At 41.5% G+C, this 25,427-nt stretch overlaps 1 protein-coding gene across 3 annotated transcripts in view; it reads right to left on the bottom strand.

The window, feature by feature from the left end:
• Nucleotides 1-2,044: 2,044 nt before the first annotated feature.
• Nucleotides 2,045-25,427, bottom strand: part of ATXN7L1 (ataxin 7 like 1) — a 107,665-nt gene continuing 84,282 nt past the window's right edge. Inside the window, exons 5-12 of one of the 3 annotated variants that reach the window (XM_066591949.1) lie at nucleotides 20,420-20,682; nucleotides 15,483-15,568; nucleotides 14,241-14,497; nucleotides 12,931-13,123; nucleotides 10,088-10,209; nucleotides 7,783-8,713; nucleotides 5,247-5,321; nucleotides 2,045-3,397 (exon numbers count right to left, since the gene is read on the bottom strand). In XM_066591949.1, the coding sequence (XP_066448046.1) occupies nucleotides 3,356-3,397; nucleotides 5,247-5,321; nucleotides 7,783-8,713; nucleotides 10,088-10,209; nucleotides 12,931-13,123; nucleotides 14,241-14,497; nucleotides 15,483-15,568; nucleotides 20,420-20,682 (1,969 nt within the window). In that variant the 3' untranslated portion in view covers nucleotides 2,045-3,355. The remainder of the gene's footprint in view (nucleotides 3,398-5,246; nucleotides 5,322-7,782; nucleotides 8,714-10,087; nucleotides 10,210-12,930; nucleotides 13,124-14,240; nucleotides 14,498-15,482; nucleotides 15,569-20,419; nucleotides 20,683-25,427) is intronic. The other 2 variants (XM_066591951.1, XM_066591950.1) reach the window with 2 other exon arrangements.

The raw sequence follows: 25,427 nt of genomic DNA, 5'->3' as shown, positions 1-25,427 counted from the left end.
AGTTTCTGAACAGAAGAAAGAGGGAAAAATAAATAAATAAGTACATGACCATTTGTAAGATCATTACAATCTTAAACAAAAAACTGTGCAAAAATAACAAAGATATGTACACATTATTCTCATCTTTAGAAATATACAACATAATTCATATAAAAAAAATATAAACATTGCTTTGACTTTCCTAATTTTCATTATGCAATCTCAGTCAATTATCTCAGCACAACATAAATTATTATAAAATTAACACTAAATAACAAAAAGTCCTTAGTATCCTTAATGTACTTCCCCTGAACAATCTTAGCACGGATTCCTAATTGCTTGTACACATTTACGGGTTCAGTATGAAGCAATATAGGGAAAACAAGCAAACATCCTTTTCTGTAGTTTGATGTAAAATAAGCCAACATATTAAGTGCACTTTTAACACTGTAGAGACAGAAAGTGTTTGGTATGACTGAAGTTTGGAAAACTTTGATAAATACCCTTTAGACACAGGGAGAATACATTTTTTTTGTACAACAGGACAATGCATATGATAAAACCGAGATTACAGTCCACAGAGAAATGGTTCAATAGTTGATTCGTGGCACTGTAACCTATTTATTTCATGTGAGGATTTCTGTTCGAACCTTGTACTGCTTTTTAGCTCTTTTTATACTGAAATTGATTGAAACTCAGGTATGTAAGAGCCTTGGTCCCGTAGCCCTCCAGGTTACAACGTATCAACTCATAACACTTCAGAAGCTAGCTAATATTAAATAATTAGCTCTGCAAAGTTTAAACATTTCTTAGCATCCTTTATGTGCCTATTGTATGATTTAGGACCATGTAAGGTCAGTAGACCTGAGGAGAGTCACTGCTTTTTACAGCACAGCATTCAATATTGGCTTCATAGAGCCCTCAAGAGAAGCAAAGGCATGAACGTAGTGAGGGAGACTCAGGTCACACTTAAAAAAAAAAATCATAGAATCCACTAGGATTTCACTTCCTTAAATCATGATCTCTGTAGTATTTGTTATAATGCACAAACACTGATTAGTACATGGAAAGCATCATCCATAAATGCCAACGAATTGTTTAATTTCCCACTGTTGACTTGCTTTCTTGGGACCTGCTTCAATCTTTATTATTAAAGTACACTACAAGGATAGAAAACTTGTAACTATTAAACGGTTTAAAGGCTGTGCACAACTTTGCATAACTTCTTTTCATAGTCAAAATTAATGTAAAATAAAAAATTAAGCAACTTTGCAACAGGTCTTAATTACATTTTCCTACAGCTCCTATGCAGACTATGCGTTCTCCTGGTGACAGACAACAAATTGTGTATGTAGTCTGATGCTACAGTCACATTGTATTCTATTTGTCCTGTACTTTTGGCTAACCTACCAAATTTACGGTAAGTAGGGGGAAAATGGAAGAAAGTATGAGATTGCAAGACTATAGGAATACACTACACAAAATGTGCTTACTGCTTGTTACCATGGAGATGCATAGTATGCATAAGAGCTATAGGAACAAAATGGTCAGAAATTTGTAATTAAGATATATTGAAAAGTTGCTTCATTTTTCCTATTAAATTTATTGGAAAAATATTAAAAAAAATACTTGTGAAAGTATAAATCATTCCTTTTCTTATTAAGGGCTGGAGGACCAAGGCCTACATTTGGAAGTTCAATACAGTGATGTCTTCTTCAGTATTGTCACCGGATGACTGTCCATTCACTTTCATAACTGTGTAACCATCATAGTGTGATAACAGAATTTGTATTACAAATGGGAGGTCAGTTTCCACCACTGAAGTGGTTTCCCTGGAAATGACCATCCATATGGGAGATGTTCTGCAAGTGAATGTTCCACAACTTTAGCTATGTGTTACAACTGAGGGAGCAGACTGTATTTTAGTCACATACCCAAACACATTAAAATGATGCCTCAATTTATGATTTTATTTTTATTATTGTTCTTGCTTTTTTCTCCTTTGACTACTTACAGGCTATATACACCTTTGCACTTTATGTGTTTTTGAAAATCTATAGTTTTTATTAAAAATGTATGATTGATTGATTTCGATACTTGTATAGTTTTCCAAGGCACTGCAGACTGGAGGACTGAAATCTTAGCTAATTCGGTTAGACAGAGTAAACGGACAACTCCTCCCTTAGTGTACTTTACTGTTTTGAATGTGCATTAACTGCCTTTCCACTGAGCAATTACAGAGGGCTGTATGACAGTGCTGGGGAAAGGTGGAAAAGCAGAACAGAGAAAGCTACTACTATAGAGGGCTGCAATTTACTCTGGGTGAATTTTCTGCTCTTATCAGCAGTGAGGGAGAACAGACCAGCAGCTACTCAGAAAGAGGATGATATAGAAGAAAAAAAAACTACAGTATTAAGTGGGCCTTGCTATGCTGCACAGCCTATGAAAGAGGGGAGGGGGAGCTGAGCTTGTGCATCTTTCATGAGAGAGACCAGCTTATCAGTGCTGGGAATGCCCCTAGCCAGAAACTTCAATGTAGGAGAGTCTGCAAACCAAGTATGAAGCTTCCTAAATGCATGAGAAGGAAAACTCAATGCAAAAAAAATAAAAATAATAATAAGTGCATAATTTTTTTTCTACAGGGACTTAGTAAGATATGTGTGTATTGATTTTTAATGCGCAAAAGGTTTCCATAGCCTTTAAGATCTATTCAAGCAATTCATAAGATAAGACATTTAGAAAGACTTCATAACATTAAGAGTGGTTCACCAGTTGGTGTTGGATCATAAAACACTATGATGTGAAGAACATTGTGTAACAGTACATCTCCCATCACAAATTAAGCAAGTATACATTACATTTCTGTGTATTCTGTTAATACAATTGCAATCTTTCTACGCAAATGGACCTTCAGCAGAACTCTGTGGCAATCCACACGGTGTTTCTTCACTGTTGTAGTTTGGATTCATTTATGATTATGTCATCAAATCCCGTATTTTCTCTGCTGCAGTACTTTTAATAACCGATATGATAAAGAAACTCATAGTGGTAAAGAAAAAAGGAAAAATAAATAAGGAGTACAGACATTGCTGATGTGACCTTTTTACTGTCAGAAGCTGGGGAAGAAGAAGAAAGGGTTTCAAGGCAGACTTTGCTTTTCTCCTAAAATACCCTTGAGATCAAGAAGGATTTCTACAGGAAAAGTAATACACCAACTAAGTGACAAAGCAAAAACACCCAGTTTGGTTCTGTAAACTTTAGACTAACACGTCTCCGTCATGTAGTTTTGAAAGGCGACATTGTCCCTGCCCACTTCAAGTGAATAGCTTGACGGGCTGCTGAGATCTCAAAGTAATCGTCCGATTATCTCCCAGTGTCATGGAAGTGTCCTTATCCTGCCAGCACGATTCGAAGTCTTCTTAAAAACAAAGAGATGCACATCATTACAAGTATTCTGCATTGTCTAAGGGTGTTACACACATTGTTTTTTGGGCTTTTTTTTTAGCCAAACCCAGAAGTGGATCCTGTAGTAAGGACAATTATCCACTTCAAACTTTGGCTCAAAAAATTGCATGAAAAACTGCCCCAAAGTATTATTTCTTAAAAATGCTGTGTGTAAAACAACCCTAAAAGTATTTTACAGTGGGTGACATTCAACACAGTCTATTAGCTAAAGCGGTTACAAAGAGTCTCCAGCTTTCGAAAGCCTAACAAGTACATGCAACAAACTGACAGCCTAATGATTTCCATGGGAATTGCGTAATGTTTTTTTCCCCCTATGGTGGTAATGCACTGGAAATAAACACTTGCTGCTGTTTCCCAATAGATTGTAGCAGTTTGCTTGGATTCCAGGACTACGACAGCCTGTAGTCAATTTATCATTGAAAATTAAATAGTATAGTAGGCTACAACATAATGATCGCCATTTATCAAAACTGTCCTTGTTGACCATAGCAACCAATCACAGTGCAGCTTGCATTTCTTTAAACTGTTCTGTAAAAATGGTTGTGGTGCACATAACACAGGTCCCATTGACTCTGAGGATGCGCTTTGCATACTTACCCTGCTCACTGTTCCCGCAAAGTCACCCATGGAAGTCAATGTATAGACAATACAACAGACTCTCTGCTCTATAGGTGTGTGTGCGCACCACATGCAGAATTGAGTCCACTGCACTGTCCATGCACCAACTTCCATAGGTGACAGCATGGAAACAGGGAGCTGAGTAACCCAAAGAGAACCCAAACATTGCTTTAAGACTGAATGTATCAAAACTTGGTGTCAAATAATTCATACTCATCAACTTCTAAGATTATATTGATATAAACTAGCATTCTGTCAGCCATTCATCGCTGTAGGAGTGTATATCTGTTCACCAGTCATTCTGCAGCACGGCTGGTCACACTCGCTACTGGAGCCTCACCAGCTGAAACTAACCATATCAGGCTTCACCACCAGCGGTGTTACTCCATGCCAAAATTAGAAATATTTGTTACATTTATCTTTAATTTGTTTCGCTAACCCAATAAAACATTGGGAGAAGAACAAACAGAGTCAATAAAAATGTTGTTAAATAAGAGATTGACGCAGCCAGAAAAAAATAAATGCAGTTTATGAGATGATCACTTTTGTCAAAACTGCCTCAGAGTTTGAGAAGCACTACTTAAATACTGGTTAGGTAGATAAATCAACAGCAAAGTAAAAGTAGGTTCACACGGCAAATTTTGTATGAATTTCCACTGCGTTTTTGCGCAATTCACAGAATGCGCCAATTCAGCCTTTACACGAGCAGATTCAGATTCTATGTGGGATGAAGAATCGTTCATGGGATCATTCATCATGCATAGAAAATTACTGCTGTCGCCAGCATAACACCCGTTCACACGGAAAGATGCGCAGCCAACAATCCTCATTCTCCTTTATAATACAGCAAACAAGTGTACCTAAGGAAGATTGTGTCGATTTGTCAGCCCATGGTAAAGGGCCTTAAGGGGTATTTAGTTATATAAAGTTATCCCCTATTCACAGAATGGGGAATAACTAGCTGATCAGTGGTAGTCCAACTGCTGTGATCCCCAATGATTGCCAGAAGAAAGGTCCTGTGTCCTCATGAACGACTGGCAAATGATAGGGGCGCATGCTTGGCGACAGCTCCATTCATTTTACCTGTTTACATACTTCTAGTCTGCATATGATTTCTATTTCAACTTCAATAATGAGAAAATAATGAAGCAACACAGAAATCCCAGTTCAACCTATTTACTTACTTGCTTGTTGTGTACAGGATTTGATGTACTTGAAGGAGTAGATTGTGACAAAACTACACTGCTACTTTTCCCCATCTGGTAATGAAACGTAACATAAACAAAAAATATATTACTGATAGATACATTACATATTTTGTATTTCTTAAGGCACTTCAAAATATTGACCAAAATACTGTTGTTTAATACTGCTGCAATAATAAGCTACAAATTGGCATTAGTACCAATTAGTAGTTTAGGGCCATCTTTTGAGCAATCATTTTTGTGTGTAAAAGGGCCTTAAGACTAGATTAAAAAAAAAAAAAAAAAAAAGATTGCTACTTTTCATCTGTGTAGGCTCACTTATGGCTTTAAATTGTACCTTAGAATATAAATAACTTTCCATAAATAAATGATATAAGCGAATGTAAGAAACATGTTAATGTATCATACTAGAAGGAATGCCTTTTTCTTTACTTATCAGATTCCTCCCCATCTCTGCAACTGTTCCCTCCCTCTGAAATCACTGATAAAATGTCTCTATGGAGGATACAGAATTTAATTACAGTCAGTTTTCTATCTTACCCAAGTGGTAGATTCACATCTACACTGCTCAGTACTGCTGCTTCTTCTGAGGGGTGCACTACAGAGAAATAGGGGAGGAGAGTCTTCTCTTTTCTCTGTGTGCCTTGTATGGGTAGACAATAGAGATGAGCGAGCATACTCGCTAAGGACAATTACTCGAGCGAGCATTGTCCTTAGCGAGTACCTGCTCGGAAGAAAAAGATTCGGGTGCCGGCGGGGGAGAGCAGGGGGGAACGGAGGGGGGGATCTCTCTCCCCTTCCCCCCCACACTCCCCTGCTCACTCCAACAACTCACCGCTCACCCACGCCGGCACCTGAATCTTTTCTTCCGAGCAGGCAGGTACTCGCTAAGGGCAATACTCGCTTGAGTAATTGTCCTTAGCGAGTATGCTCGCTCATCTCTAGTAGACAACATAGCAGCTGTTTTTTGCTCCCTTCTATCCGGACTTTTATTGACAGCTGTAATCTGATCCCTCAGTGAAGCAACAAAGCAATACCCTTTATGGAGATGGAATTTACAAGTGAATTCAGAGTGAGTGAACACTTCAGAAGGTGTAGAAAGACATATTTCTCTGGTGAGAAAATGTTTCTCATCTTTGCTTTTACTACTGATCTATGGAAAGTTGTTTAGAACTGGAGATACACTTTAAAGTAAAAAAAAAACTGTGCGTGGGTATAAGCAGGCAATGTTGCAAAGTGTAAACTAGGCCTTACTACATTGCTCAAAAGAATACACATACTTTCTGGAAACTCAATAACTTTTAAATATTTTTATAAAGTATGAACAAATGTAAGTGTCAAAAACATTTAACAAGAAAGAAGCATTTAATGTTAAAGGGGCTATCCAGGCAGCACCCACAGGAATACACCAGGGTTGGAGCGGAAGCACTGCTCTGACCAGTGTAGCGGCCAATACTTGTAATTGCAGGCGCAGCTCTCATTGAAATCAATAGGAGTGGTTTTGATTTCAAAGAGAGCTGCACTTGCAATTACAAGTATTGGCCGCTACACTGGCATCAGAGCAGTGCTTCCGCTCCAACCCTGGTGTATGGTGGCAGCCGCTGCCTGGATAACCCCGTTAAGTCATCTTCTGACAGGGCACAGGAACACTTCAGAAGAGATCATTGGTTTCCCATAACAAAACGGATAAGATGCTTGTTTAAACATCTTCATACCTATTCAGAATCTTCAACTCAGTGCTTGTTTGGTTTGGGAAAATCTTTGATTTCAACTGTTGCTTTTTAATGTATGAGCTGTACAAGGTCATTGGACATTTGTCCTAAAGCTCAGCAATCTGACTGCTGCAGAGAAGACTCCTTTATACAAAGGAACCCAAGTCTTCAAGAACTTGGTATTTGTCTCTCACCCTCTGGCCCATCTGCAGTCCGCAGATCAAACCAAACCAAGTAGGCTTGACTTCATAGTGCTTACACAATTAAAGAATGTTGAGTATTTTTCAGAAGGACATGAAGTGGCATGGGAGTGCCATGCATCTCCTTACATGTTACATATATGTATATATACACGTAACCAGGGATGTAACTATAGGGGATGCAGTTGCACCTGGGTCCAGAAGCCTTAGGGGGGCCCAATAAGGCCTCTCTTCTCCATATAAGTAGCCCAGTACTATGAATAAAGCATTATAGTTGGGCGCCCTGTTACAGGTTTTGCATAGGGGCCCAGAAGTTTCACGTTACGTCTCTGTAATTAACTATTATTTGAAGTAATAGAAATGATTTGGCACAAAGCTTTCTTCTTTTACTGAACACTCCAAGCTTTATGTACAGCATGCCTATAGCGATTATTACCACTGGAGGTTAACAAATAATATTGTTATAGAAGTTGGTTCAGTAGATGTAACTGTTATTAGAGTAGCTTGTAGTTGGATGCATCAGATAAACACATTGTGGCTATGGAAAAAGTTTAGATTTACAGAAAGACTTGTTTCACCCCTACTAACTCTTCATGAACTTACCTGCCGAGACATGGAGCTATTTGGGGTATCTGGCACAGAAGATATAAGGTTGGTGGTGCTCTTTTTGTGAACACTGTTCATACCAGGCATTTTAGTGATTTTACAGGCCTTACTGCTCGCACTAGAGTTTTTACGCTTTTTCCCCTCAGATTTGTCAAAGGGTAGAGGCAGTGAGGACACTGCATTGTGCACTGCCAATGTGTGCTCCCCAGGATGATGCACCAGGGAAGACACCGACAGGCTAGAGTCAATACTGCTAACAACCATACTCATGTGTTTTATGGAGTCCGTTGAGCTACCAGATAAAGAAGTCCTTACTGGCGATTCCAGTTTGGCACTGATTGGGCTTGTTCCATTGTTTGCATTGTGCACAGACACACTATTATAGGAAGAAGTCGCCTGATAAGAGTTTATTGTAGCACTAGAGTTCAAAACGCAGTTTTTCTTGTGGGACCCTGAAAACGTAGACGAGGAGGACGTCTGTAAAGGTAATGTGGAGGAAGAGGTGGAAGAAGGCGTCTGAGGCTTTTTCTTTTTGTTACTTGAAGGCTCATCGCTCCGTGAAGACAAGTCTTTTGCTTTTGATGATTTTCCATGTTTCGATTTTGGCGGCTTGTGTGATGGCGACGGACTTGTGGTTGGTAGAGGGGAAACTGCACAAGGGGCTTTGAAAGTGGAGTCCATGATATTCAGAGTAGGTGTAACATGGGGGAATGCTGTGGTGTGCGATGTAACAGAGTTTGTATCCGATGTTGAAACAAAGGATGCATTCGATAATATATATGAGGAGGTGGTTCTGGAGTTGGTGGGAGGGGAGGGCAGGTATACAGAACTCGGACTGCTAAAGGGCTGAAGAACAGATGCAGGAAACGGGCTGCCGATATGTGCTGCTGGAGAAGGCATAGGACTGTCTGCGGCTGGAGGAATTTTTCTTGAGGGATTAAAGAAATAAAAAAACAATTGTTATACAGTTATACTATTACTAGTACGTCTATACAGTGCCAAAGGTCCCATGGCAGACATGGAGTTTAAACGCAAATACTTCCATGAGTGTAACCTAAATGCAATGTAGTCACGCATAAAGAATACCCATCATTAAAAATAAAGAAAAAATCCTAATTCCAGGGGGCTGTAGCCAGAAGAGTTGTGTCTAACCTGCTTATAGTTTGATTACTCTGCTGAATGCACAGGCTCTGATTGGTTGCCGTATCAGAGTGATGCTGTGGATTCTCAACCAATCAAATGTCTTTCCCAACTGTTTCCTCCCTTCATGGTGTGCAGGGAGAAATACCGCAGCTGCACCCCCTGCTCCCTGTCTTCTATATACCGATATACAGAAAGCAGATGTTTGGGGTACATTAATAAAGAGACTGCAGGGAGGGAAAGGGGAACTACAGGATGTTGAAAGATGAGGAAACTGCCACTTCTCCATATTGGATGTACTAAAAAGTTTCATAATGACATCCGCTGTCAATTTATGACCAAAACAATCTTAACAATTGAATACACATGACATTGAATAAGGTCTTCTTGTAGCATAAGGCTATGAGCTGCTCCATTAAAAGCATTACAATTATATGGAATGCAGATGGACTGCAATACTGTTTATTTGCATTGGCAGCAGTCACCGAAATTAGGACATATGCTTACCTTTTGTAGCACAAAATTTAACCCCTTAAAGACTGCTCATATGTCTTAACGGCAGCCGTTAAAGGGCTTTATTCTGTAGCACAGTCCAAAGATGGCGCTGTATTAGAAGCCCGACACAGGTCTCTCTTGTCGGGGACTTGATCTAATAGCGGGGACCCAAGAGACTTTCGATTCCTGCTATTTAACCCTTTACACGCCTCGGCCAGTCATGGAGACCATTATACTGCAATACCGAGTAGTGCAGCTGTGACTTCAGTACTGAAAATCACTTACTATTAGCCACAACCACGTCTGTGTGATTATCTCTGTTTTTGTCTCCCACCTCCTCCTCCTCTTTCCATACACTTCTATAGGCAGCATGAGACAACCCGCCCCTTCACGTCCTGTAATTCATCTCGGTATCTGTGACTATAGACAGGCTGTACTTGACAATAGGCAGCAGACAGCAAATTAGAAGAGAGACCCCTAGTGGCCAACACTTTAAAGTGATTTGCCAGCACAAAAATGTAATTTTAGGTAAATAAAGTGATTTGCCCCTTTTCTACTTATCACACAGGCACAAGTTTGTTGACAATTTAGTGACCAGTTAAATGAAATATTTTAATTTATAATGACGTTGGAAACTTATCACAAAATGTACAACCTTAAAACTTACTTCCACATTTGTGAATTCAAGTGTTTCTCCACCATGGAATTCAACGCAAACCGAAACCGATCCCACCGTCTATCAAACACATAGTACCCTCTTCCCATCAAACGGCTTCCAAAAGAGCAAAACTGAAATCAAAGTGCAATAAACAATTTAGGTCTCTACCGTACAGAATTGTTAAAACAGATTACACATCTATGCCATCATATAAAAAGGCAAAGCAAATCTTTCATTTTCAACAGATTAGATCAGTATTTTCATGTCAACCTTTCATGATCCAATGAAGCCCTGGTTTTCCTATTACTGGGACAACCACAATCTGTGTAAGTCCCTCCACTCAACAACTGTCAGTGGAAGTCAACAGGTGCAACAATCGGGCAGGATGTTGCTATGCACCCTGCAATACACTAAGTAATACAGTGATTAGCCAAGCCAGGCCCATGTGAAGAGCTGGTGCATTCGATATTGCTCTGCAAATGGCTGCATTATGCAGTTCTTTTATTCTAGTTTGTTCCATGTTACAATTCAGGGAAAAAATGGCTTATGTTTCCAAGGAAGCATCCATTCAATCTGCTATCGCCTTTAATCTACATTGAGAAACCAGACCCACTAAGCCACTATATTTTATTAGATTTGATATTCTGGAGCAATTCTTGAATATAACAAAGACTAGAAAGGTAGTTTGAGGAAAAAGTGAAAATACATTTCTACAATGTAAGGAAATTAGCAGTCGGAACAGGTCTAGTTTCTCCTTGTGAAGAATACCTACCGTAGTCGGTGTGAGGAGACTTATAAAGCCATGCATACTCCTCTCGGAAATTTAGTATGCAAATCGGAGATGGTACAATGCCTCTACAGCGCACCTATTAGAAGGTAGCATCCCTTTAAGTCAATGTCTGACCATTTTACAGGACTTAAAAGTCTCCTCCATAAGGAGAAACTATATCCCTCCTGACCCATGTCAGAGGCCTCTCACCCAGCCAGCGAACAACCTGCTGTACACGAATGAGGGGCCAAAACCCCGAAGCAGCTGTTTATACATGGTCATCTTTTCCTTCTGAAGACGACTCTGGCTTTCGCTCATATTCCTAGTCATGTAAGGGTGCTTTCACATCTGTGTCAGGAGTTCCCCTTTCCTCCTCTGTTCGGGGAGCAGGAAAGGGGAATCCCCTGGCCAAACGGATGTCTTGTGATGGAACCGAACAGTGCTGAATGGACTCCATTGACTATATTAGGGTCTGTTCAGGTTCTGCTCAGCGCTTTTCCTTACAGTATTTTATGCCAGATCTGTGATGGACCCTCCGACCGGAGGTTCCAACACAGATGTGAAACCACCCTTACAAGGCTTAAAGGAGATGTCTCGAGGAAGCAGTGATTTTTTTTTTTTGCCCAGTCCCCCTCATTAAACATACATTACTAATTACCCCTGTAAATGACTTTTCTAGCTGGTTTGTACTTACCGTTCCAGCGTTTCAGCAACTTATAAAAGTTTCCCCAAGATGGCCGCCGGCTCTTTCCCCGTCGCTCGCTGCAGCCCGACGTGCGCGCTCCCGAGACGCTGCCAGCTGTGTCTCCATGGCAACCGGACGCCCCGCAGCCGCCGACCAGACGCCCCGCAGCCGCCGACCAGACGCCCCGCAGCCGCCGACCAGTCACCCACCGCCAGGCAGCAGGTAACCGGCGCTAGCCCCCGGCTCCCCAGCGCTACGCTCCCGGCTCCCCGGCGCTAGACCCTCAGCCCAGGTGAAGGCCCCGGAGCCCAGCGCTAGGTTCCGGAGCCCAGCGCTAGGTTCCGGAGCCCAGCGCTAGGTTCCGGAGCCCAGGTGAAGGCCCCGGAGCCCAGCGCTGGGCTCCGGGGCCTTCACCTGTCAGTGAACATCACCCCCGACCCATCACTTACCCCCCTGGCCCAGCGCTAGTTCCCCCGGCCTAGCGACAGCCCCCCCATCGCAGCGGCAGCCCCCCCCCCCGGCGCAGCGACAGCGACGACAGCCCCCCCGGCCCATCACTTACCTGGACGGCAGGACAGCTGGTCGGCTTCTCCGGACAGCTAGGCGGCTCTGCACCTTCCTCTAACAGAGGAAGGTACAGAATGGCCGCTCCAGCGCGCTCCCGAGCAGTGACAGCTCATCTGCGCATGCGCAGAAGAGCTGTAGCGGGGAGCACACTGAAGCGGCTCGTGCTGAAAGGAGAAGACCGGACTGCGCAAGCGCGTCTAAAAAAGCAAGCTGCCAGCGAATTTAGACGGAACCATGGAGACGAGGACGCTAGCAACGGAGCAGGTAAGTGGAATAACTTCTGTATGGCTCATATTTAATGCACGATGTATATTACAAAGTGCATTAATATGGCCATACGGAAGTGTATAACCCCACTTGGTTTCGCGAGACCACCCCTTTAATAAAAGGTCAGACATTAACTTGCAGGAATGCAACTTCCTAATAGGCGGCGTCCCAGAGGCATTGTGTCATCTTTCATTTGTATACCAAATTTGCCATAAGATTATGTATTGCCTTATAAGTCTCCTCACACCTACTAAGCACACTCCACAAGGAGAAATTATACCCTTGTGACCCACGTCATAGGCCTCTTAGCTAGCCAGCCTTCTACTGTACACTGATGAGAGGCAAAACCCCAGAAGCAGAGGTCTATACACCGTTACCTTTTTCAACTGCAGAAGACTCTGTCTTTGGCTTATATTCAGAGTCATGTAATAAGGCCTGTTAAAAGGTCTGACATGGATAGAGGCAATGTGCCATCTTGCATTTGCACATGAAATTAGCAGCAATGGTAAAGCATCTTCAGTCCTTAAGCAGGGTTTAGTATATGTATAAGAAGAGACCACCTACCGCAAGCGGTTTAGGGTGATGTCCAGAGTAGTAACAGTCTAATTTTTCTGCCTCTTCAACACCTTCAATTTCCCCTTCATCACTGGAAAGCCGACTGGCCAGATCCCCTGCTGCAGGATTTACAGTGGGCTCTGACACAAAAGCACTGTGGTTTGATGAACTTGAGCTGTTTATGCTATTTGCAGAAGATGGTCTAGAGAATTGGAAATTATATTTAAAAAATTAGCTGCAATGTACCATACTATATCATGATATTGCGTCTGAGGTTTTTAAATTAAACTTGATAATTGCAACTGATATAATGAAAATCATCCATTTACATGGCAACATATCAGACTAAACATATAGTTTAGTTTGCATTCACAAGGGCAACACAATATAAGCCCTACCCCGAAAATAAGCCCTAGTTGCATAAAGAAAAAAAAAAAGAATACATCACCTAAGCAGCGCTGTCTGGCTCCGGGTCGTCTTCTCCTTTGTCCCCAGGACTGTTCTTCACCATGACTTCTAGCCGGGGATTGGAAAATCCTCGCCTCCAGGAAGCACTGCCTCTGATTGGCTGAGTGCTGTGATGCTCAGCCAATCAAAGCCAGCGCTCGATGAACCAATCACAGCCATTCATTGGCTGTGATTGATTCATCGATCGCTGGGCTCTGATTGGCTGAGCCACGGCCCTCAGCTAATCAGAGGCAGCACTTCCTGGAGGCGGGGATTTTCCAATCTCTGGCCAGAAGAAATAGTGAAGAACAATGCCGGGAAGCATGGAGAAGATGCAGTGGAGCCGGACAGCGCTTCTAGAGCTTAGCTTAGGGCTTTTGCAGTAGGATTTCCTACAGTCAATGTTGCATCACACCACACAAAACCGCGTTTTTGTGCGCTGCGACAGAAAGGAAGGGAAACAAACAAAAAAAAACCAAAACACAAATCACGGCTATATAGAACATGCCACGATTTTGCAGTCTCGCAATGTCGCAGGCTACAAAACATCGGTCATGTGGAAGAACCCATAGGAAAGCATGGGCTTCACATACATACGACTTGTAGCATTGTCACATTGCTACAAAATCGCGCAATAAAGTGGCCCGTGAGGATGCAGCCTAAAACAATAAGACATAGATGGAATATTCCTTCTATGAGTCTAAGAAAAAATAATGCTTAACAGAAAAAAAAATCAAAAAGGATATAATAAAAACAGAAGTCCTAAAAAGAGATATTCTAAACACACATTTAGGAAGCTGAAAGTAAAACATGTCAAAGTAATAAACTAGTAAATAAAAGTTGAGTGTGAAATGGCAATCACTTTAGCTCACCTAGGTAAGACAGAATTCGGAGGTCGGGCTTTCGCAGGTGATGACACTTTTGGTTCTAAAGCAGAGCAGGCAGACGACCCTGATGACTGTTCTTGCGCTGGTGCAGGTTGGTTTTGATGGATTTCTCGTGAGTTCTGTGGATGATCTTTGTCTTTTATTACCTCTTTATCCCTTGATCGAGCCTTGTGTTCTGCTAGGAGAATGTCAAATGGTTTCTTACGACCTGGAACTGCTCGTCTGTGGTTGAGTGTATGTGTCTAATAAGCAAAGAGAAATCGTTATTGTGCCAGTACACTACTCACAAAAACATGTCCAATAACCAAATGCTATTTACATTAAGGTAGCAATCATCTATCAGCTAGCTTCTGGAATCAACATACCACATAAGAATTGTAAATTAATCCAATCAATAAAAAAAAAGTGGAAAAGAAAAACCTCGGAATAAAAAACACAACTAATGACTTTGACCTGCTGCATCACCTACATTTATGGTTAGAAAACTCGGGAAGAGTATCTTTTTCCTTAAGGAGAGCACCTGGTAGGTGAGTGGGAAGACTTAGAATGCCATCCATGCTCCTCTGGGAAATATGCAAATATGACACTGTACTAGATTGGCATGTATGTGCACATAAGATAGAACATGCTGCAATTATTCTTGCATTTGTATTTCGCACAATTCATGTGAGCGGCAACATGGCCACCTATGGGAGGTTGGTACAGTGTATTTTACGAGCAAAACCCATGCACGGAATATGATACCAACACGCTCGTGTGACTAAAAAAGAGATCTACCTAAAAAGTTACTTTTGTAAGAGGTCTACCTAAAAAGATTTTGTGGCAGATCTGTGCTGAAGACTACAAATGGAGCCTTTGACGCAGATGTTAAAGTAGCCCAATACTACATTTAAAAGGACCCTTAATTGACCACTGATGAGGAAGTTTGCATAGCAGCACCAGATGTTTGATGACTAGGTCTCTACTTTGAGGACATAAAACAAGTGCTATAGAAAATTACAGTATTTGTAACTTATTTGTTCCTCATACTCCTGTTTGGTTGGTTCTTGGATGCTACATAAATGTTATTCACAGACTTAAATAAAAAGGAATAAACTTGTTTTCAAGGAAAAAAAAAGGTCCATCTAGTCACCGAGTCCAATGAATACAGTAAATGAAGTGAGCATGTTCTAAAAATCCATCTCTAATCCATCCACGCACAGTGGTGGACGTGGTTACTGAAACTACCTTGCATGTTAGAGATCTTGTACACGGCTTCTTTGTCTCAGGATCCAGTACTCCACAGTGCTTATTTGGGTCAAATTCTCTCTCTGCTTGATAAAAGACAAAAGTATATGCTTACGTTGCTGATCTGAATAGGATGAAACATGGGAAATGAGCTTGAACTGCATTTCTATTGCATTTTGTACTATGATGATTGCATATAATTGAGTCTAGTGTTCTGGATATCTTAAAGCAACCCTCCAGTCCAAAGACAAAATTCTGTCCCGGGACTGAAAGGGGAAGTTATATTACCTGCTATCAGTCCTCTGTGCTGATCTCTTTCTGATCCGCTGCTTTTGGGCCCAGTTTTAGGTCTTCCAAAATTAACCCTTTGCAATCCAGTGTCGGACCTCATCCAACACTGAAATTTCCCTGCATAGCTTCCATGTCGGGCGAGGTCCGACACATGTTTCTAACACTATGCAAAGAGAGCTCCGACATCAGAACTTTCTACTGAATAGTGTAAGAAACATATGCTTTACACATTGTATGCAGTTATAAGATAGATATGAGATAGACAGACAGATATGAGAGAGACAGCTATGAGACAGATATGAGAGAGATAGATATGAGAGAGATAGATAGATAGATATGAGAGAGAGAGATAGATATGAGAGAGATAGATAGATATGAGAGAGAGAGATAGATATGAGAGAGAGAGATAGATAGATATGAGATAGATAGATAGATATGAGATAGATAGATAGATAGATATGAGATAGATAGATAGATATGAGATAGATAGATAGATATGAGATAGATAGATAGATATGAGATAGATATGAGATAGATAGATAGACAGATAGATATGAGATAGATAGATATGAGAGAGACAGATATGAGAGAGACAGATATGAGAGAGACAGATATGAGAGAGACAGATATGAGAGAGACAGATATGAGAGAGACAGATATGAGAGAGACAGATATGAGAGAGACAGATATGAGAGAGACAGATATGAGAGAGACAGATATGAGAGAGACAGATATGAGATAGATAGATAGATATGAGATAGATTTGAGAGAGACAGATTTGAGAGAGACAGATATGAGAGAGACAGATATGAGAGAGACAGATATGAGAGAGACAGATATGAGAGAGACAGATATGAGAGAGACAGATATGAGAGAGACAGATATGAGAGAGACAGATATGAGAGAGACAGATATGAGAGAGACAGATATGAGAGAGATAGATATGAGATAGATAGATATGAGATAGATAGATATGAGATAGATAGATATGAGATAGATAGATATGAGATAGATAGATATGAGATAGATATGAGATAGATAGATATGAGATAGATAGATAGGATAGATATGAGATAGATAGATAGGATAGATATGAGATAGATAGATAAATAGATAGATAGGAGATAGATAGACGGATAGATAGGAGATAGATAGATAGATATGAGATGGATAGATAGATAATATTCATTACAGAAATTAGAAATGAATAGTCTACATATAAATACATTTATGTAATATCAATATACATATATTTACAGGATTATTACATATGATCTTCCTAATGTGAAGCACTCATAACTCATGTTTCAATTTTCAACATACTGAAGTGCTTAATTATTGCCGTACATAGTGATTTTTACAGTTGCTTATAAAGCCCTGCCAGGACTTTTTAGGCATCTATGCATGGCAACCCTGGGAGCTTTCATAAGGCTGCGATGTGGACCCATAGGTACCACCGATCATCTTGTAGGGTCGGGTAGCCTAGATCTTCATTGGCCTCTGATTTGCTGATATTTACACCCAGTTTGACTTCTATCAGTTTAGTCATCCTACTTTTTCTCCTGCCATGCTGTTTGCAATTCACTTACAGGTGGGGTTGCATCTTAAAGGGGCTGTACCAAGATTGAAAGTTATTTCACATCCATAAGATAAGACATAACTTACTCATTGGTGTGGCTCTCATTGCCGAGAACCTAGTCGATCTCCAGAACGGGACTCCCATGTCCTGTTTTGCCTGTCACTGTGGGGGACGCTTTTCCTCCCGCCGTGACGTCAACATGAAGGGAGTGCTGGGTGAGTATGCACGATCAGTGCTCCTTTTATTTCTCAGTGGGAGCCACTCGGGTATTTTTGCAGCCCCATTGAAAATGAATGAAGTGCTAGTACGCTCGTGTGACTAGCGCTCCATTAAGTCTTTACCTCCGTTTGGGGTGCAGTAACCCTGCAATGAGGTGGACGGGGAACATAGAATTCCTGGTTATAAGGATTGGCGGGGGTCTCAGAGGCAAGACCACACTGATCAGCAAGTTATCCTATGGATGGGAGATAACTTGCAATCTTGCTACAACCCCTTTAAGCCAGCCTTTTGCCAGTTCTGTACTGGCTAGGACTAGAGAAGCCAAATCAAGCAGTAGATTGCAAAGTTGTTGGAATGGAGAACCCTAGTAGCAGGCACTTCAAACATAACTGTCAGGGGTAAAACAAAAACCTTGTTAATGCAAGTATATAACAAGATTGACGATATACACATCGGCTGATAGATGAGCATAAGTTGGGTGAAACATTAGTGTCCATTTACTCATGGAACAAACCCTCTAACAGGAATGATCATAACATCATGAAAAATGTTAAATCCTACATGAGAATGCAACAACTTTCACTGTGTAAATTTTTGAAATCATATGGCCATGCCCTGTATATGAATATGACATTACACAATTGTCTATAAGCATTCATTAACAACCAGTGCCACATAAACCGAAAATGGGTGACTGGTATCTTCCCATCACATCGGGGGCCCATCACTCAGTTCCCTAATTTTCTAGTTATTCTTTCTCCTCCAGAATTAACTCATCTAAGGCTGGGTTCACACAAGGCGGATTTGCTGCGGTTTGCCGTTGCATATCCGCACTGCGGCAAAACCGCTGCGTTTGCAGTGCAATGCAGCACAAATGTGTTTGGGCAAAAAGCTGTTCTCACAGGGCGCATTTTTTCCACACAGCTGCAGTGCGGAAATGCAACTGCGTCGCGGTTTTTCAAGACGCAGCATGTCCATTTTTCTGTCTTTTCCGCAGCGCTTTTTTGTCCATAGACCTCTATGGACGCAGCAGTTCTTCTGTGGCAAAACCGCAATGGAAAAAGCGCAGCAAAACTGCAGCAAATCCGCCCTGTGTGAACCCAGCCTAAGAGTTCTTCTATACTTTCTTCTAGTTCATCTATATCTAAATCCAAGTCACTTTCTTCAGAACTGGACGAATCTGATATTTAATTTAATTCATCTTCCTTCTTTTTATTTGATTTGCCTCACTTTCACTACTGCTTCTTCCAAGGACTTCTAACGTTTGCTCGCACTACTTAGGAGAACACTTGACAGTTGCAGGCCAGTTCTATACTGTTTGCTCCAGAAATGAACGACTACATAATTATATGTTGAGTCACTATATGCATGCATTTGAGTACGATGTTAGAATCATATTTTAGGCTTCAAGAATGTTTAAGGGGCACATGATGAGAATATTGTTCTTCCTCTTTACAAGGCACCGGTCAGACCACATATGTATTATTGCATACAGTTTTGGGCACCGGTAAGAAGCACATATCAGTACTTGAACAGGTACAAAGGCGGGCATCTAAAGTAATAAATGGAATGAATGAACTACAATACCCAGAGAGGTTATCAAAATTGGGATTATGTATGTAGTTCAGAAAAAATACAGCTGAGGGGCGACCTAATGAATATGTACAAATACATGAGGAAACAATACAGAGATCTCTCCCACGGTCTATTTATACCCAGGACTGTGACTGTAACAAGGGGGCCTCCTCTACATCAGGAGGAAAGAAGGTTTCTACACCGACCTAGAAGGGGGTTCTTTACTGTAAGAGCAGCGAGGCTCAAGAAGGAATTTTTCTCTTAAATGGGGAAAGCTGGCTTCTACCTCATTGTTTTTTTTTTGCCTTCCTCCGAATCAACATTGGAGGGTAACAGGCTGAACTGGATGAACATATGTCTTTTTTTGGCCTTACATACTATGTTACTATGTAAGTTAAAACAGCTATGTCAACAGTTTGCCTAAAATTGAGATAACGTGCAAAAGTACTTTGTGGATGCTTGGAGCGAAGTGTTTGCATTCTAAGATAAGAAGCACGAGTGGCAAAACTTGGGTGACATTCACGGTATCGTCAAAAAGCATTGGGCGCTCAATGTGTTAAATCCTCATGCTTTACTTCATTTGCGGACGCCCATGTATCCATATGGGCGGCTTGATTTGCAGATCTACTTTTTTTGGTTCCCCTCTGCCGATTCTGCAAATCACACTTGCCCATGGACATTGGGCCTTACAAGAAGTTCTGCTTTGAATATATAAAACAATGCATAATATGTGAATTCAAGGATATGAAGAAGTAAGTGTGAAGTACGCACTTAAAACAAAGGTACGTCTATTGAGAAAACATACTTTTGTAAATTATTTTATAGTCCGTTTAATAATAAATAGTAATAATGAGGAATAATGGAATTTGGTATTAAAAGGTGATAGGGAAGACTTCTTGAATGTAGGCTTATTGTTGGTGCATCTAGCAGAACCACTTTCTTCTCTTTTGATTTACAAATCATAAGTCAATGTTGTTACCATCTCCAATTGGGGTATATTTCATTATTATCATATGTCATTATATTCCATATGACTCTGGCTCCATTCAAAACAACTGGTCCTGTAAATGACCACTTTCAAGTTGAATCTGAAAAAAACTTCGTTATAAGCTCCTGAAATAAGAACAATCTTGTCCTCATACTAAATGAACGGTTCATGTTGCACATCATAACCGACGCCAAGTCTGGTCTCTGCGGCTCCGTTGAGAAGGCATATTATCACACAAGTGCAGATACATTATAACCAAGTATCTGCTAAAGGCGTCTGACTCACCACAAATTCTTTTGTAAGGCTTGTTACTGCTTTTGGTACCATTTTGATGCTTTTTGTCTAGAGAGGATATCCCTTTCCCATTGAGGATCTTTTCTGGTGAAGGGGGTACAGGCTTTGTTACCACAGACTGTTTTGCTAAGGAGGATGCTGAGGATGCTGCTGAAGCTGAAGACGAGTTCGTTGCTGAATTCATTTTAACATTGGCACCATCCGCTTTCACAAGATTTGGGATTTTCTCGAGGCTCACTACAGGAACAGGACCACTGCAAAAGAAGATAGTCACAGTAAAATCTACATCGGGAACACTAAACCCAATTCTCGAAAGAATGAGAGGAACATGTCTTATACAAACCATATCTGGCAGCATTAGAAGAAATGTGTCCAAGTACAGTCATCCGGATAATAGAAAGTTTACAAGTGAAGAGACAGTTGGGGCTTATAACAGCCAACAGTATATACACCCACGGCAGGTGCTCCCGCAAGCTCATCATGTAAAACCACAGAGTGGAATATACAGAATATACTCACACACATCGTATCCAGCTTCATTCTACATGTATAACAGAACACACGTGGTTACAGCATTCTCCAGTATGGCTGCACAGAGCCAATGCCTCTGTATTTACTGCAAACAGTGCTACGCATGTGCACAACAGACGTGCTGGGATGCAAACTAAGAAATCAGATATGTTACGAAAATCTTCACAAATCTGTCATTTACTGTATGAAAGGGGGTTTTCCCATCGATGAGGGTGTTTGAAGGTGCCACTACACTTAGATGAGCGCTGAAGCCTGATCTCCTGCCAGTAATGTCACGGTCATCAGTGACATGCAGCTCAGTGCCATTCAGAGTGGGTTTAAACTGCAATACCAGGAACAACTGCAATACCAAGTATGGTAATAGACTCTGTATATAATAAGGAGGCCGTAGCATTCACCTGAGCGCCGCGGCACCTTCACACAGCTGATCAGCAGGTGTGTCAGATATCACGCCCCCCTCCCCAATGATCTGATATTTATTATCTGATCTAATGGTGGGTCATCAATATTTAAATCCCAGAAAATCCCTTTGAGGGCGAGCACCCACTGGCGTTTGCGTTTTCCGCGGGAAAAAAACGCAGCGTTTTCGCCAAGTTTCCCGCGATTTTTCCACGTGTTTTCGCGGCTTTTCCATTAATTTCCATGGAGAAAAATAAGGACACATATGCAACTGACAGTTCCTATGTTAAAAACGCAAACGCAACGCAAAAAAAACGCCAGTGGACAGGAACACATGTTATCTCTATGCCTGTGCAGGAAAAACGCAAAACGCAGGTAAAAAAACGCCAGTGGGTGCTCGCCCTAAGGGCGCATTCACACTGGTGAGAATACCGCCCGATTTTCGTGCAATGCGAAAGTGAGTGAAAACGTAGAATTATGAAACCAATGATTTCAATGGTTTCCCCCACATTTGCGATGTTTTCACTGATGCAATGTTGTGAGAAACAAAAATTGCGGCATGTCCTATCTTTTTGAGTTTTACCTTTTTTTTCTTCTCCCATTGTTTCCCCATGAAGTCTCCTTTTTCACGCAAAGCACGAGCTTGCAATTTTCGTGCGATACAATACGTTTTTTAACATTAAAAAGTCCTACTGACTTCCACGTTAGAAAATCTCAGCAAAATCGCACTCAAAAATCGCAAGTGGCAGCGATGTTTTTGAGAGATTTCGCCATTGGATAGCGCCGATTGCATTGCCGGCGGGGATTCCCCGTGGCCCCCCATGACAGCTCCAGCTTATCGGCTACCTCCGGGAACCTACAGCATGTAGCTGTCACATCCTCAGCCCACGGGGCTTTAATCCTCAGGGGGATGCATGTTTTTACGTCCCTGAAAATTAAAGCCCACAAAGCCAGGACGTAAAAAGGCAATGGGGCTGTCACTAAGGGGTTAAAAAACCCATCTCCTAATAGGTATGGTAAAGATGTATTTAGGCTATGTTCACACGTTGTGGTGGTGTATTGCCGGGCCAGTTAAGTATTTTCACTGGCAAAATAGGTTATAAAAACGTGTTTCACCCATAAAAACTGCATGGCCAATAACCACCTTGTAAAAACAAAGCACTTTGAGATAAAATGCATGTGGTTTTGCCACGCAGATACTACCGATACGGCACACTACCACTATGTGTAAGCCTAGGCTCACATGGCAAGGTTTTACTGCAGATTGTTGTAATAATGACCAGAATTTATTTAAATAAATGACGGGCAAAAAAGCCACGAAATGTGAAAAACAGTAGTTCAGGCCGTCACCAGCTCTCAAAGCGTATTTATTTATGGCCTTGCTGTGCCCATTCTTATGCCAATCTGCCACAATCTCACCCAGCTGAAATTCATCAAAATTACTAAGTGATGCGGAAAATGAAATATAAATTAATATGAGGATGATTGTATTAATCACCAGAAGCCAAAGGCTACCTGCCGGCAAACCCTTTTAGTTTCTGATGGGTACAAGCAGACCCTTACATCCATTTACAAAGAAATCAGGAAAATATCAATCTGGCCTTGACCAATGCTGTCCCCACATTGCTATCGTTAGGTTTCAGCACATCCCTGGGGCCGAGGAAGAAGAATCTACGATCTATACTGGCAGTGCCCGTCTACAGTGATCTGTGCAGCCACCCAGCGGCTGGATACATTGTAACGTGAGCAGGTACAGTAGGAAGTGCCAAACCCCTTATTAACAAATTGGGCTTACTGGTTACCAGGCAATTCCAAAACAAATAGACGGCACAGATCACAAGGCCGGTGACCAAAAGGAAGACAAATTAGAGGTCTATTCAAAAGACTTCACTGGGAACACAACCTTATACACAATTTAAAATGTAATTTTTTTTTATAAATGGAAAAAAACATCCATACTAACTTCAAGATATGAGCAAACAGAAAAATGGTAATAAAAAATATATATATAAAATAAAAAAAGATTTATCCTGATAATTGTAGGCATGTATGGAATTACTACAAGAAGTATATTTAGTACAAACCAGAATATAGTTAACACCCCGTTACACCGTCTGGGGGTGCAGATGCCACGGAGGGGATCTTCTGCTACAATCACCACCAGGAAGGCAGAAAAACATTACAAACCCCATGACAGGTTTTAGACTTATTAGTCAGGGGATGGACAAAAGAAAACACATTTAACACCTTAACCCTTTCAAGAATGTAATTAATTCAACCACATTTGAAACCATTTAAAACTATAGGACAAATATGTTTCTTGATCCTCGAAGGGTTAAAGACCAGAGTGTTTTGGTCCTAAAGCACCAGACACTTTTTAGCGATTTTAAGCATGTGGTGATTTTATGGCCCTTTTTAAATGTTCCTTGGGCTGCTAAAATAATTTTTGCTGCTTTTTATTTTTATATTTACAGAACTTGGGCCTTATTGGGTTAAATCACAAAAGGTTTTCTGGAGTTAAACTTAATTAAAGGAGACCTGTCACGCGGTGAAGCCAGTGGGGTCGCTATCCCAGTTTCATTTTCTGACCTCTGTTCACCTGGAAGAAGTCTTTTTAAGTCCAGCTAAATGTGTCAAGTGGGAGGTCCCCACTGCTCACTGCCAATGGGTGACCTCGAACTTGATTGACAGTACTGTCACCCATTGGCAGTGTGGCACTGTATAGATTCAAAGCACCTGGAGCCGGATCTAAGAGGAGAGGCGTATGGAGCTGTAGGGTGTCTAGTGGGGCCCAAACGCCCCTCCGCCACTTACGCGGTATTATAAATGGCACAATGTAGATGTTGGACCCTGTTACTAATGTTGTCTTGTGACTTAGGTGCTTCAAATTATACAAGAAGCTCAAGACAACACTGAAGGCACTGCAGCCTGCCATTGCCAAGATGGTAAAGTCTAAGTATGCTTAAGACACTCCGTGGGTCACGCAGCATTTTACTGGTCTGTGGGAGCCAGCAGAGCCGGCTATCGGTGCGCATGGCAGTGAGTGCACTGTGCATGACAACATATCTCGTGCATGCTGTAATGCGCAGGGCGACTTGCCTGTTTTTTATTCCCCGCTCTGTCTCATAGTGGGGTTGCATATGTATCATCGCCCTTAAACAATTTCAAAATGTGAACTCACATGGAAAAACATTTCTGGTCTGAGGGCACAATAACCAAGAATGCTTACCACCAAACGTCAGGATACATTTTGAGTAAACCAAACGCTGCAAACCCCACCATAACCACCATAACACAGGATGGTGAACAAGATCATGCTTTGAAAATGCTCTTCTACAGCAAGCCCTGGAAGGTAAGGGGGAAGGCCAGGCTTACACAGACGTAAGCGTAAAACGCGTGGGCCCCGCAGCATTTTACAGCTGTGGAGCAGTCCGTGACCCTGCGTACGGTGAAGAAATTGTACTGTACATCACAGCGTACTCATGTATGCTGTCATGTGCAATACACCTGTTTTTCCCCGTTTTTTTAATGTTTCCAGCACTGTTGCAAAGAGAGGCCCACGACCCAATGTCCACGGGTGGATTTGAATTGCGGAATCCGCGCGAAGATTCACAGTTCCCATAGGGAAGCATGGGCATCCGCACTTGAATTTACACATGTGGATTTGTTTTCCGGATTCCGCATCCAGAAAACAAATCGCAGGATGCTCTATTTTAGCGTTGATTCCGTGTGGACAGCTTCCATTGAAGTCAATGGAAGCCGTCCGATCCGTGGCCCATCCGCAAGTAACATTGTGGGCAAACTGCAGGTTCCGTGCAGAAAGCAGAAATTTGAAAACAAAAAAAAAAAACTGTACTGCGCATGTGCGTTAGCGCCCCGGACAGCACATCCACAGTACAAAAAAAGACCCAGACGGGTAAGCAGCAACGGGCAGGGGCGGATCCCGCTGTCGGCTCCAGCATGCAGAATCCGAACCGTCGGATTCTGGAGGGTTAGCTTCAGTTAGCATCTGCTTTTTTTTTTTTTGCTTGATTGAAATGTGGCTCTATTTTACAAGTGCACAGATCTG

This window comes from Eleutherodactylus coqui, chromosome 2 (assembly GCF_035609145.1).
Source record: "Eleutherodactylus coqui strain aEleCoq1 chromosome 2, aEleCoq1.hap1, whole genome shotgun sequence".
In the NCBI taxonomy this organism is placed as follows: Eukaryota; Metazoa; Chordata; class Amphibia; order Anura; family Eleutherodactylidae; genus Eleutherodactylus; species Eleutherodactylus coqui.
This window is presented reverse-complemented; position numbering and strand designations above follow the sequence as displayed.